Source organism: Puma concolor, chromosome A2 (assembly GCF_028749965.1).
Source record: "Puma concolor isolate L17-30 chromosome A2, mPumCon1.1.hap2, whole genome shotgun sequence".
In the NCBI taxonomy this organism is placed as follows: Eukaryota; Metazoa; Chordata; class Mammalia; order Carnivora; family Felidae; genus Puma; species Puma concolor.
The window spans coordinates 50,311,024-50,325,131 of NC_141668.1; the positions used below are offsets into that span (position 1 = coordinate 50,311,024).

The 14,108-nt window shown below is 44.7% G+C and overlaps 1 protein-coding gene across 1 annotated transcript in view; it reads left to right on the forward strand.

The window, feature by feature from the left end:
- JAZF1 (JAZF zinc finger 1) overlaps positions 1 to 14,108 on the forward strand; it is a 344,125-nt gene that overhangs the window by 185,303 nt on the left and 144,714 nt on the right. The window contains exon 2 of the mRNA XM_086693724.1: positions 6,792 to 6,864. Within this exon, the coding sequence (XP_086549850.1) occupies positions 6,792 to 6,864 (73 nt within the window). The remainder of the gene's footprint in view (positions 1 to 6,791; positions 6,865 to 14,108) is intronic.

Here is a 14,108-nt window from a genome sequence, read left to right on the forward strand (position 1 = left end):
GGCCCTGACTTTCAGATATTTCACTCATAAAGTTTACAGCAACACTTAACTGCATCTGGATTTCACATTGAATTTAGGAAGGCAAGAATCTCACTGTAATTTCCACTGACTGCCCTGTAATGGAAATTATGGCTTAGGAAAAGTTTCAAATGACGTGTCTATAAACTGAGGAAAAGTTGATCCATTCAAAGGCTGGTTATGTGCATTGTAGGGTTGTTTGTGTGTGTGTGTGTGTGTGTGTGTGTGTGTGTGTGTTTGGTTTTTTTGAAAGGACCATTTCCAACAAGAAAGCAATATTTATTTCAGCAGCTGAAGTAAACGAGCCGTGAATTAAAAGTTGGTCTCTGTAAATTGTTGGTTCATCAAAATCGGTGCGGAAAGTGGTGCGAACGTTAAAATAGAACTGTGCTGGGCTTTTGAGAAAGCTAGAAAGATGGTCTGCCTGGAGTCCAGTGTTACAACTGGACAGTAGCAATGCGTTGACTTCCGAGGAGGAGAGGCATTTTTGATGGTCAGAATACCCGCCTAATGGGACTCAGTGTGTAGGTCTTCTGGTCCTTGCCCTGCCATTAACTGGGTCTGTGCGAGTAGGTATGTCACATGACCTCCCAAGTCTTGCCCTTGCTCCTGTCTCCATATCTCCCCACCCCCGCGACCGTTTGGTTTGGTATCTCCCATTCATCTTCATGACTTTCACCCGAATGTCCAATGGCCATTCCTTGACTATTCTTGGCTCATATCTAAGACCGAGGCAATAAAAAGCTTATAAGAGGCTCTGGATGGAGACATGGATGAGGCTCACTGACCATGGGCTTAACCGCAGGGGGGATCATTTAATCAGGGAATTGCCGGATGTCAGCATCTGGTGGCCTCTTCTCTGAGCCCACTTAATCAGAGGACTCCACCAGCCAGCTGCTGGGGTGGTTGGGAGCAACAGGGTAGGCCTATTTCTATTTGCATCCCCTTTTCAGCCGTGGCCTCCCCCGTTCACCTCTACCTCTGCTGTGCTTGATTTCCTGGTTCAGTGCCTCTGGACAATTAACCATTGAAACAAACTTCCCATTTTCTGCTCTGAACTGTCCCTTCCTTGCCTTGTGAGTCTCCAGGTGCCTCCAGGCCAGGCCCAACTCAGGGCTTCCATAGCGGGTCCACCTCCTGGCACCTGGGTCTCTCCCACGGCAGGCACTTGAGAGTGTAGCTGCTTCTCCTCTCTGGGTCACTTTCTACTCCTGCAGGGGTTTCCCACCTTCCAGAATCCTCGCTGAAATCACTGGTCTGCTGACCTCTCCCCTTTCTTTCTTCTCTCCCTCCGGAGATTTTTTTCTATTCCTGTAGTTCTACTTTAGTGGGACCTTGGGTGATGAAGGAAACAAATGCCCGTGATCCGTCTGCCACGTTTGACCCAAAATTCGACTTTCTGGCCATAAAACTGGTGTATCCCTCCAATAATTGTGCGTTCTCAGACTTGCCAGCCACGGAGCTGAGCGCTGGAGAGATAAGAGAAGAGGAGACAGGTTTTCACCTCTGAGAAGTGTGGAAGGGGGGCAGGATGTACCCGGATGATGCCTCTGTGGGTCCCGGCGAGGGAGTGGGGCACAGAAGGGATGTGGCGAATGCAGCCAGGGGTGTGGGGGAAGGCCACACTGAATAAACTAACACTCTGTGGTCTTTTAGGAGTTCAGCTGTTAGGGGAAGAGGGAGCACAGGCTACGCCCATTAATTATGACTGAGGGAGCCCAAAGAAAAGTGGTGGATCCAGCCCGGATCTTCTGAATCCTGCGTCTGACTGCGTGGGCCTATTCGTCTCCAGGGTCTTAAGCGCTGCTAGTCCCTCACTGCTTCCACACCCACGTCCTCTCAGCCTCCCACTCTTACTATAGACTCTTGGACAAGATCCTGGTTTGGGGAGAACGCCAAATGTGAAGGGGGCCCTCTCAGGGGGGCATGATACTGCCTCTTCGGCTCACTGGTGCCCCTCTCAGCCTGGAAACAGCTCATTGCTGATCGAGGCCTCGTCAGTCTTGGGGAGAGGTAGGACCGCTGGTTCCTCACTTTCTCGAATTTGTAAGTAATTCAGGCCTATAAAAATCCTAACAGAGTATGCTAGCTAAGGCATAGCCAAGGCCCGTGAGCTTGTTAATTAAGCCTCCGTTAACCCAACAAACAACCTCGATGGCTTTATTTTGGCTTGAAGATAGTGCTATAAAAATCCCCACATTGGCCACAAATCCACTCAGTTGCCACTGGTCCCCCACTCCAGAGACAGCGGGGCCAATGAGCATGAGCCGTACTGATTGACCACCATGGCCTTTCCTTCGTCGTGTTTTTTTTTAATTTTTTTTTTTTAACGTTTTATTTATTTTTAAGACAGGGAGAAACAGAGCATGAACAGGGGAGGGTCAGAGAGAGAGGGAGACGCAGAATCTGAAACAGGCTCCAGGCTCTGAGCTGTCAGCACAGAGCCCGACGTGGGGCTCGAACTCACGGACTGCGAGATCATGACCTGAGCCGAAGTCGGCCGCTTAACCGCCTGAGCCCCCCAGGCGCCCCTCCTTCGTCGTGTTCTAATTCCGCTTTCTATTGAGAAGGGTCTGAATGCTGTCCTTTTCCTTATTTCTGCCATCTGCCTCGCCATTTTCGTCGCCACTTGAGACGTAGTGGGAGCTAGTGCCGTGACCTTGAGCCCTTCGGCCATTGAATTGAATCTATAAAGCCAGGAGTCACTATGATCCTAACGAGCTACACAAATCTTCCACTTTGTGCGTAGTCCTTCCCGTACCCCTGAGCGTTCAAACTACTAGCCCGAGGTAGGAACCCTGGAAGAGGCACATTGCCGTCTATTTTAGAAGATGCCACGTTCCATGAAGCTGAAGGAGGCGGATAGGTTTTTATCACTTGGGTATTTATAAACCTTTACATTCGATTTCTCTTAGCCATCAGTCAGTGGGCATCAGGGGGTGGTATGAGGCAGAAAAGCAGAATCCCTCCGTGCTTTTTCTTGGCTCCCCCGCTGCCCTGCTGAAAACATTTGGGTTTCTCTTCTTGTCACTGCTTAGCGCCAGAAAAGTGGTAGAGTGTTGTCGTCTGTGGCCGTAGACAGCCACATTATAGAAAACGTTTGCCTTCCTGCCAGTTGCTGGCTTGTGGACCATCCTGCGGCTGTGGGGGGGGGGGGGGGGGCGGCGGCAGGGGGAGGAAAAGAAAAAATCAAGTGCCTCGATCCCACAGCCCATTTACCAAGGTGGATTATATCTCTGGGCCGTGGTAGCCGATGTTCCAGTTTCAGGTTTTTATTGGCACCGTAAACAAACAAGCCAGCGAACTATCTGGGCAACTGTGGGCTACAGCCATTGCCATTCATATCCCATTTCTTCCTGCAGCAGCTTATGTGCAAAAAAGTTCTCAGTGGCGTGGCACACGGAATAGGGAAGATCTTTTTATTGCCTTCAGTCCTATCCAGTGGATAGCATTGCTGTCTCCAGCCCCTTCTGACAATGGACGGTCCGTGTCCCCGAGGAGCGCGTCGTCATCCTGTGTGACAATCCTCGTCTCTTTTTGCTCTAACCCTTTCCTGTAGAGAGTTTCCAGCAGCAGGCGGTTACGTTTCTGCCAGGGAGAGAGAAATAATAAAGGCAGCTATTCTACTTTTACTGAATGTGAAGGGCTCAACGGCGTAATTAAATCCATAAAACGGTGAGTCACGATCACGGCGCACCAGCCAGCCAGGAAGCGAGGGACGGAGCTGAGGTTGATTTGCGACCAGCAGCTGATCCTGTTCCTCCAGTAGCACTCGTGTAGGCCTCTTCCTGATTTCTGGGCACCAAGCGCCTCATTTCATTTTTAAGAACGCGAAGCTTTAATGAATGTTCCAAAGCTTGCCCAAGGAAACATCTAATCTGAAAAAGATGTGGTTAAGCCTGGTAGATGTCTGTCTGGAAGGTCTGCTCTCTTGTCAATTAACCAGAGTCTGCCTCCGAGAAAAAGGGAATCCTGCCTGAGGTGCTTCCAGATGGCCTTTTTGTCGTGGAAGATGGTGGCGTTCGGAAGCTTCTGGAAGTCCATTTCGCCACTAGGTAATTTGAGGGTATGTGAGCATTAAGCTTAGCATAGGTTATGGAAGGTAGTGAAACACCGTAAGAAAACGGTATTTCAAAACCTTGCTTTGCAACTGGCATGCAAACATTCTTGATTTTCTGTGAAAGATTATAAGGTGAAATTTGTGTTGTCAGTGGCCAACACCATTCATGTGAGCATCAGGGAACGGAAGAAGTTTATATAAGGTGTTTCTTCGCCTTCTGCAAAGAGGCATCAGCATGTGTGACAAGGAAAAGAAGGCTATAACTATATGTTTGTGTGTATACTTGCTCACACGCTAGGAGAAGAAAAGTGAAAGCCAAGGTGGCTTAGAGAGGAGCCATGTTTAAAACCGTTTAGAACTTTTATAACTTGGAAACAAAGGAAAGCTCCGGAGGATGGTTTGTGAGAAAACAGACCAAATGTCCGTTAACAAGAATGAAGGCAACGGTGGAAGATACAAAAATGTTCATTGGCCTCCTAACTCTTTTCCCCTTTCAACACACATTTTAGGGCGACTGGGTGCCTCAGTCGGTGAGCGTCTGACTTCAGCTCAGGTCATGATCTCATGGTTTCTGGGTTCGAGCCCCGCGTCGGGCTCTGTGCTGACAGCTTGGAGCCTGCTTCAGATTCTGTGTCTCCCTCTCTCGCTGCCCCTCCCCTGCTTATGTGTGTGCGCGCTCGCGCTCTCTCTCCAAAATAAACAAACATTAATTAAAAAAAAAAAAAAACACATATTTTAGAATGGCACTCTTCTCTTTCAAAACGATACACCTTATGAAATCCGGCACCAGATGACTCTGAAGGAATGGGTTTTAGTGAATCAAGTTCTGGCCCGCGCGCGTCTCAAAATCTCAGCACCTTTGTCATCAGGCGCTCCACGTGAGGTCAAACCGTTTTGCGAGCGTTTGGGAGATTTTCCACCCAGACATTTGCAATCATTGCCTTGTTCTTTCTTATCTTCCTCTTGATTTTCGTGGTTTTTGTTTCCAATCTCTTGCTTCTTAACCTCGTTAAGCACCTGCAGAGACCTTGCAGGATTGGTCTGTCACTCACCATTTGCACACATAGCCTGCCCAGCATTCCAATGGACTCTTCTGGGGGATAAAGCACCCTGGTGAGCATTGTTCTACTGACTCCTCTCTAGTGAACACAGGTGAGGTGCCCAGAGCATTTCTCAGAAACACAGCTATGCTTTGGGGGTAACAGCCAACTTGGGTGAGTGTGAGGAGAGGTTGTATTTGAACACTAAGCTTCCCTTGAAGAGTGGTTGCCGGTATTTAGAGATCCGTGGGTCGTGGGTCGTATCTGCAGGCGCGTGATCTGCAACCAGCCTCAGTTGCTTATGTAACCATTGTGGGAGGGAGAGGAAATGCAGAGTTATTGATCTGTTCTCACTCGTGCTGCCAAAACCCGGAGACCCGACTTGATGGAGCCATTCAGAGAAGCTTTGTCTCTTGTTTCAGAATTGGGCTTCGAGGACCTGCAGTGGCAAAGACCCAGGAAGTGGGAGTTCAGAGTAGTATGTGTCTGAAATTCTTGGCATAGGAAAAACAATGAAGTGAACATGCGATTCTTCACTTTGGCACCAAGAATAAAATTGCCACCACTTCCCAGTGCGAGCCTGGGAGTCAGAAAGCGTTGGAAGTGGATTGTTATGCTATCATTTTTGCCACCCGTGCTCTATGCCACCACGTCTGCACCCCCACCCCCGTCACCTGTTAATGTGCTTTGGGGTTAGTGCGTGTATCTTACATCTACCACGTGCAATAAACACTTCCTGTACAAAGGTGCTTGAAACAACATCTGTCATTACATCAAAGAAGGTGTTATTGCCCAAGTGCAGCTGGAAGAGTTCTAATAACGAGATGGCTTTAAATGAGGTTATAATGAAAAAGAAATCTGTGTGAAATGCCTGGACCTTTTTTTCGTGGAAAATAAGCTGTGTTCAGTTTTCCCCCTTTTATAGTCTCCCCATACAAACGTCGCCTTTGCCTGTGTTGAGCGCAGTCTTTGTTCGACGTGAGAAGCTGGAGAATACGCTTCTGGTTGTGAAAAGTGCACTTTTTGTGCGTGCCATGTTGGAGAAGCACCATTAAAGAAGGTTGCTATGGTGTTGAATTCTCTCTTCGGGGGGAAAAGCCCCTCTGATGAATGTGAGATTTGTGGATTCTGAGCCAGCATGAGCATTCCTGATTGAGAGTCTAGAAAAGGTTATAATAAACTCATTATATAATTAAAAAGGACAAGAGCTACCCTCCAGAATGTGAATCCAAACCCAGAAAAGTGTTCAGTGAACAAGAACAATACTCAGTCGATTTTCAAATTGATGGAGCTTTCCAATGGCAACTAATTTGTTCCAGCATTCAAGTGAGCATAATTAACAGAGACTTTCTTTCTTAGGCCGATTACCCTCCCCAAACCATGCCAACATTGTAACTGTAAGCAGTGAAAACCAATATTTATGAGGGGGATTGTGCAAGAGTTTGTGTGACAGATGGACATTTTATCACTGTTGATGTTTGGAATTCCCTTGAAAAGTAATGTAATATCTTGTTATTTATGAATGAAAGGACAAATGATTGTGCTTTGCTGTCTGGGTTTTCTTTAAAACGAGGTATGTTAAATCTTTCTCTCTGTTTAACCTCGATTACGTTAGGTACCCTCGTATATTCTGATGCAAAAGCTGAAAAATCGTAAATGTGTTTTTGTTACAGATACAGATCCACGTGTTTTAGAAAAACAAGAATTACAGCAGCCAACCTATGTTGCCCTCAGTTACATTAATAGGTAAGCCGTTTTCAGAATTTATAGCAACCTCGTATCTACCACGTGTTTATTTTTTAAATGCATCTTTTTAGCGGTAGAAAAAATTGCTTTCTCCCAGTCTTCAAATATTTACTGGAGATTATTTCACATCAACCTCTATACAGCATTTTCTTGTTTCTCTGTTGCAAAGATGTAGGATTGTAGTTCTCTGTGCATATGGCTGAAAACATGACTGATTTATAAGCTCATTCTGGAAGTATTTTGTATGCAGACTTAGACTATGCTCTTTTGACTTCATAGGGCAGTTTGGGAGATTAATGGATTTATGTTTGAGTGAACCTTTTAAACCCTCAGGTGAACGGGTACTTTATGAATTCAGAACATTGTTGGAATAGCAGAATATATCTGCATATAACAAACTGAAATAATTTAATATCCGAAAGTTATTTAGTAGCAGCTCCTTTGTAGTAAAAACATTCTCAACAAGCGACCCCCATCTGTGTGGAGTAACAGGAGTTTTTCCTGAAACTGACCGTGTGAGCATGACTTTAGAGAACACTTAGAACTTGATACGAGTCTGACGGAGGACCTGGTGTTTTCAGCCAACGTAAGTGATTAAGGAGACCGTGATTTCTGGAGACAACCTAAAATCAACTCATGTTAAGAAAACACACATCCCCAAAGAGAAAAAGGCAACATAAAAGCAAAACTGGTTTTTAATGAGAATGAGATACTCTGCTCCTAATTCAGTGCATGTATTTCTGTCAACTGCCCCCCCCCCTTTTTTTTTTATATGAGGCGAAGAGTGGTTTCAGTCTCTAGGTTCCAGAACTGAGGTTCAGGGTCTGGAGTAGAAAATGGGGAATGAATGATCTGTGTTGTTTCACTTCGACGCATTTTGGGGGGAAAACTTACTTAAATCTTCAGAGAGCTTTGAGTTAGAGTTGCGTGTACTCAGTTCCACTTTCTTTTACAAAGCAGGTTTTTAAAAGGATTCATTAACATAAACATCTATTTGCATATTGCCTTTGGATTTCTTGCTTATCAGCCTTGCCTGGAAGTGAGATAAAGTATCTACAGTTTCTTAGTGCCCATAATTTTTGAAATGGTTTAAGTAGAATACCTTCAAAATCACACCAGATACAAATACAGGTGTTATATGCTTGTCTGAATTTCTCAGAAAACTGGTTTCCCAGGATTAACATGGGTCTTAAAGGCTTTAATTGTACTTTAGAATTATGTGTACGTAACATAGGTTAAGTAGCCTACTAGTATTGGGCAGTAGGATCTATAGGCTTATGGACTGTGACATTGAATAGGATTAGTGTGGCTCCTGTTTTAGGTAAAATAAGTTACCTACATTTATACAGGTATAAATACCAAACTTTAATCCAATAAGAATGTGTGAGATTTAAAAAAAGGTTTTTTTAAAATGGTTATTAATTTTTGAGAGCGAGAGAGCATGGGGGGGGGGGTGTGCGGGGAGACACAGAATCTGCAGCATTGCGCTCCAGGCTCCAAGCTGTCAGCACAGAGCCCGACATGGGGCTCGAACTCACGAACCATGAGATCATGACCTGAGCCAAAGTCAGACGCTTAACAAACTGAGCCACCCAGGCGCCCCTGGAATGTATGAATTTTTTGTATTCAGTCATTCATCATGTTGTCAGACATGTAGGCTGTAGCGATTTACTCATTACAGAGGCATCATACTCACCAAAGAAATATTCTGCCAGGTGTGACCTAGGACTACAAAAAAAGACAATAGGGACAAGGGCCACACCCAAAAACCACCAGAGAATTTGAGTCAAGTATGATAGTTTAGCATAAACTGGACAGTGGGATAAGCCTGAATCCCAAAGTCTTGGCATAGGAAAAACAATGATGTGAACGTGAGATTCTTAACTCCGAATTCACCATATCCTGCCCTAGAGGACACAGAGTAGACGTACAAGGGGATTGATAGGTTTGCTGGTGATCTCTAGGTTAAGAGAAGGACTGTGCATGGACGGTTGCCCAGGTTACTAACCACCTTTCTCCCTCGAGATCCCTTTGTGCACAGTGCCACATTTGTAACATGGTACTTAACACCTGATAGACACTCTGGGTATTTGTAGGTGATAGATAAACACCTAGTAAATGAGAGGGCTGAGCAATGAATGAATAGCTGCAAGGCGGAAGCCAAGTCTGGCCCCAGGGAAAGATATGCTAAAAGGCGCCTTAGGGCCCTTAGACACAGAAGGGAAACCTTGAAATTCACATGAAGCCAGTACAAGAGTCAAGAAGAGAGCCACAAGGGTTAGGTAATTGGAAAGAAAGCTTGACGGCAATATCCTGAAAACAGCAGAAAAGAGCACTATTGAAAAAAAAAATAAAGTTGAACAAATAAAGATTTTTTTTTTCCCTCAAACCTCAGGGGAAAATAAAGTCTAATTTTGCTGAGCAGCGAAGACAAAAAAATCTCTCTGCTCATATACCTGTTTATACAACTCTAATGTACGTTTGAACGTCTCAAAATTGAGATGAAACTTTCTTTGGCAAGAATATTGCTAAAGACTGAAATCTACAGAGTTTGGGGTCCTTAAAAATGGAGCTAGCTCTTTGGATTATAAAAAGAAAAGAGCCGAGTGGAAACTGGAGCCTTTATTTATACTTATTTTATTAAAAAAAATTTTTTTTTAGGGGCACCTGGGTGGCTCAGTCAGTTAGGCTCAGGTCATGATCTCACGATCTCTTCAGCTCAGGTCATGATCTCACGGTTCGCGGGTTCGAGCCCAGCGTCATGCTCTGTGCTGACAGCTCAGAGCCTGGAGCCTGCTTCGGATTCTTTGTCTCCCTCTCTCTCTCTGCTCCTCCCCCACCCATGCTCTGTCTCTGTCTCAAAAATAAGTAAACATTAAAAGAGAATTTAAGATTTTTTAAATTGTAGGTAACTACACCTATTTCAAATATCTTTACTCTTGAACATAACGTGTCGAACAAATCTTGAATTCCTTGAAAAGCGGGTCTGTTATAACACCTGAGCAAACTGTAAAATGTAAGTGGCTTAATAAGAATGAGAGAGACTGAATGAATTAGTAGGGTTATGGGAACAGTTTGGGGGCGGGGGGAGCCGGATATGAGCTTTAAGGACACGAAACTCCGTTAATTTTGTCGTGTGAGGATCAACGAGAAGTCCATGCATGGGAAATTTAATTACTTAGTCTGTATAACATGCAAATGCCTGGAAAGTATAAAGGGTAAGAAGAAAAGCTACAGATTTTGAATCAGAGAATAATGTAGATACAGTACTAGAAGGAACGAATGTAACACTTCTTTTTTTTTAAATTTTTTTTTTCAACGTTTTTATTTATTTTTGGGACAGAGAGAGACAGAGCACGAACGGGGGAGGGGCAGAGAGAGAGGGAGACACAGAATCGGAAACAGGCTCCAGGCTCCGAGCCATCAGCCCAGAGCCCGACGCGGGGCTCGAACTCACGGACCGCGAGATCGTGACCTGGCTGAAGTCGGACGCTTAACCGACTGCGCCACCCAGGCGCCCCCGAATGTAACACTTCTTATGCTTGGAACTCGATGCTGAGCGTTTTTTTACATTATTTGAGTCTTCTCAATAACCACGTGAAGTAGGTACTGTGATGATCTCCACTGTGCAGGTGCAGAAGTGGTGACACAGAAGTTAAGTGGCTTGTCGTAGGTCCCCAGGTGGTATGCAGGGGAGTATTGTGTTCAAACCTTCACTGCCAGACTCCAGAATCTGGGTTCCTCATCACTGTACCGGCTGATTTGTTGGAAGATCAGAGGGAATTTGGAAAGCTAAGGCTGGAAAAATACGGTTGGACAGCCGGGAAGAGGGGACACAGACCTAAGAATCAGAGTAATTGCCATGCTGTAGATAACCGGAGGGTCACAGCCTAATAAAATCAAACCTTAGGAGACAGCGGGAGCCAAGCCTGCTAGGAGCGAGGTCCACCAGGGAGGCCTAAATGGCACGTCACTACTGGGAAAGTGAGCGAGGGTGCTAGGCACATCCTAGCATAGCAGGCCTCAGCTGTGCAGGGGAGGAACATGTTCCCATCTCCAGAGGAGAGAAAGGGCGGAGCTCGTGACTTTAGGGGAAACCATCTAACGCTCAGCGTTGGTGACTCCCCCGAATGGGTAACGGAGCTAACTTACAGACGAGGTAACCTACATGGCCGTGGCTGTTAGTTGCGTTATCTTTTCTACAAAACGTTCCTCTGAAGATGAAGTTTCCAAAGTTTAAAAATACGTGTATCACTTTGGCGAATGCTGTAAAGGGATATCCTGCCTAGGCGCAAATTGGTACCTTCTTGCAGTCAATCCTTGTTATTTACTACCTAATAAAAGTTTGATATTTTCTTGCACCTAAACTACAGCTCTACTGAAATTCTCTTTGTAAGGCTCCCTGCGTGGCTGGGCACAGCAATCGTTAGGTTTGACCTCCTCTGAAAGTGGAATTTTATTTAGCTTAGTGTTTGCTATTAAATAGCAAATTCTAAAATGGGTTTCATAGAACAGCAGTTCTGAGGTGTCGTTTCGTCTGTCTGTCTGCCTCTCTCTTCCTCACGTGCGCGCGCGCGCGCACACACACACACCTCATTTACTCATAAAGAATTCTGTGGTCAATTAAGTTTGGTAAATTTTGAGTTAAATCTGCAGCTAAGAAAACCGTTGTATTTATCAAATCTTTTCCTTCCTTTGCTGCTATACGTTTTAAGTCTCTAAGAGGGATGATCTATTGTTCATAGGGAGCTGATCCCAGAGCACTTTTTCTGGAAGCATCTGATGGGACTAGTTTTGCATATACCAGCAGGAGGTGGCTACAGTTAGATCACTTTCACTTACATCTTCAACTTCCCCAAGGAACCCTGAAGGCTTTTATGCAGGAAAGCTTTCTTTTCGTTTTCTGATTCAAAATACAGAATGCTATTTTCTCTTTCCTCATGGTCCACTGGGACAAAGGAAAATAAAATTGTGCCCTTTTATGGTAACTCAATCAAATTTTTTGTGCCTCTTTTACTAGTGATCCCTTTCCTTCTCCTAGCCTTCCCAAACACCTAGTTGGCTTCTATTAAAATAAAACTTTGGGGTGCATGGGTGGCTCAGTTGGTTAAGCATCCAACTCTTGATTTCAGCTCAGGTCATGATCTCACGGTTCGTGGGTTCAAGCCCCGCATTAGGCTCTGAGCTGACAGTGCAGAGCCTACTTGGGATTCTCTGTCTCCTCTTTCTGCCCCTCCCCCACTTTCTCTCTCTCTCAAAAATAAACATTAAAAAAATAAGATAAAATTTTTATTTTCTTACTTAGAAACCATCACTTTATTTCCCCCGTCTCCAATATAATTCTCTTCCATCTTTGAAAGAGAGCAATGCAGTGGCTAAAAGTATGGGTAGAGTGGGGCGTCTGGCTGGCTCAGTTGGTAGAGCATATGACTCTTGATCTCCGGGTTTTAAGTTCAAGCCCCATGTTGGATACAGAGATTACTTAAAAATAAAATTTAAGGGGCGCCTGGGTGGCGCAGTCGGTTGGCGTCCGACTTCAGCCAGGTCACGATCTCGCAGTCCGTGAGTTCGAGCCCCGCGTCGGGCTCTGGGCTGATGGCTCAGAGCCTGGAGCCTGTTTCCGATTCTGTGTCTCCCTCTCTCTCTGCCCCTCCCCCGTTCATGCTCTGTCTCTCTCTGTCCCAAAAATAAATAAACATTGAAAAAAAAAAATTGAAAAAAAAAAATTTAAAAAAATGGGACAAGTCAGGCTACATAGAGACCTGTCTCTACTATTCATAAGCTTTGTGAGCAGGTTGACAATCTCAGCCTCTGTTTCCTCCTCTCTCATGACACTTTCTTCTTATGAGTATTAATTTGTGCATATGAAGCACATGCATCTCTGCCTGGGATGTAGTTTTTACATAAGTATAGGTCTTTTAATTATTTTTTTTTATATTCTCATGCTAAGTCACCCATCAAGTCAGTAATTAGAGGAACAACTGCAGAGGGGAAGCACTGCTTTGGAGTGAGACCAGAACCACTCCCACCGGGAAATAAGCTCCATGAGGGCAGGGACATTTTCTGTCTCCCACAACTGTGTCCCCAATCCACAGAATAGTGTCTGGCATATAATAGATTCCTGATGTTTATGGAATGGGTGAATGAATGCATGTGAATATGTGGATAAGTGAAAGAGAGTGAATAAATGTCCAGGAACTTTGGGGACCCTTCTGTAAGAAACCAGGAGCCTCTGCTACCCATGTGCACTGAGAAGGCTACATGATCAGAATGGATGCTGTGCTTTTATTCAGCATTCCTATGGGATGCAGCACAAAAATATACTAAATATACTAAAAATATACTAAATATACTAGTATACTAATATACTAAATATTCTAAAATATCACTAGTTCTCCTGCCATAAACAACTGGACAAATTTATGAGATCATGGTTTTTAGGCTCTGGATAATAGGTAGTAAAGACTGATCCCTGAGAGAGAGGAAACATTAGACAAGCTCTCTGGTCGTTTGGCTTATTCTGAGGACAATTGCCGTATGCAGTGGAGTATGCTAGAACATAAACACAGCATAACATTCCCACTGTCCTGAAAAGAGGTCCGTCAGTGTTGGGGGCAACTAAAGCTGCTGAAATCTGTAGCACAGGGGGACTGGAGATGAGAACGAGGCCACAGAAGTCTGTATGAGGGTCTTTCTTGAGTCCATAGCTGAGAGTGGACTGTACATGCTGTTATTTGGGGTAAGACTGAATCTTAGCAAAGAGCAGCAACTACATGGGTGAGAGTGAAACCGTGAGACCAGAGGTGAGATGGTGCCGGTAGGCAGGGCATTCTAGCCCAGTCAGCATGGAAGTGACTGGTTAACATCCTACTCTTTTAACTGAGATATTAGAAATAAGGACTTTGTCCTGGAGTGTGGCCTGCTTTAGAGCCACTCTAACAATACCTAAAACCAAGTCTCTCCAAGATCTTGTTTGGAAATGGGTCCTGAGAAGTTAGAAGTTCTTAGGGAAACACTTTGGGCTTTGCACAGATTGGCCCTGAGAAGATATAAATCTAGGCCTATATAAGTTCAACATAATCATCCTGAAATTGAACTGCGTGCTAGAGCACAAGTCAGTAGTCTTCATAGGAATGAATCAGATATCACGATGTCTAATATGCAATAAAAAATTACTAGACATGAAGGACAGAAAAATCTTAGACACAGAAAAAAAGCAGTCAATTCAGACCCTCCCTAACATT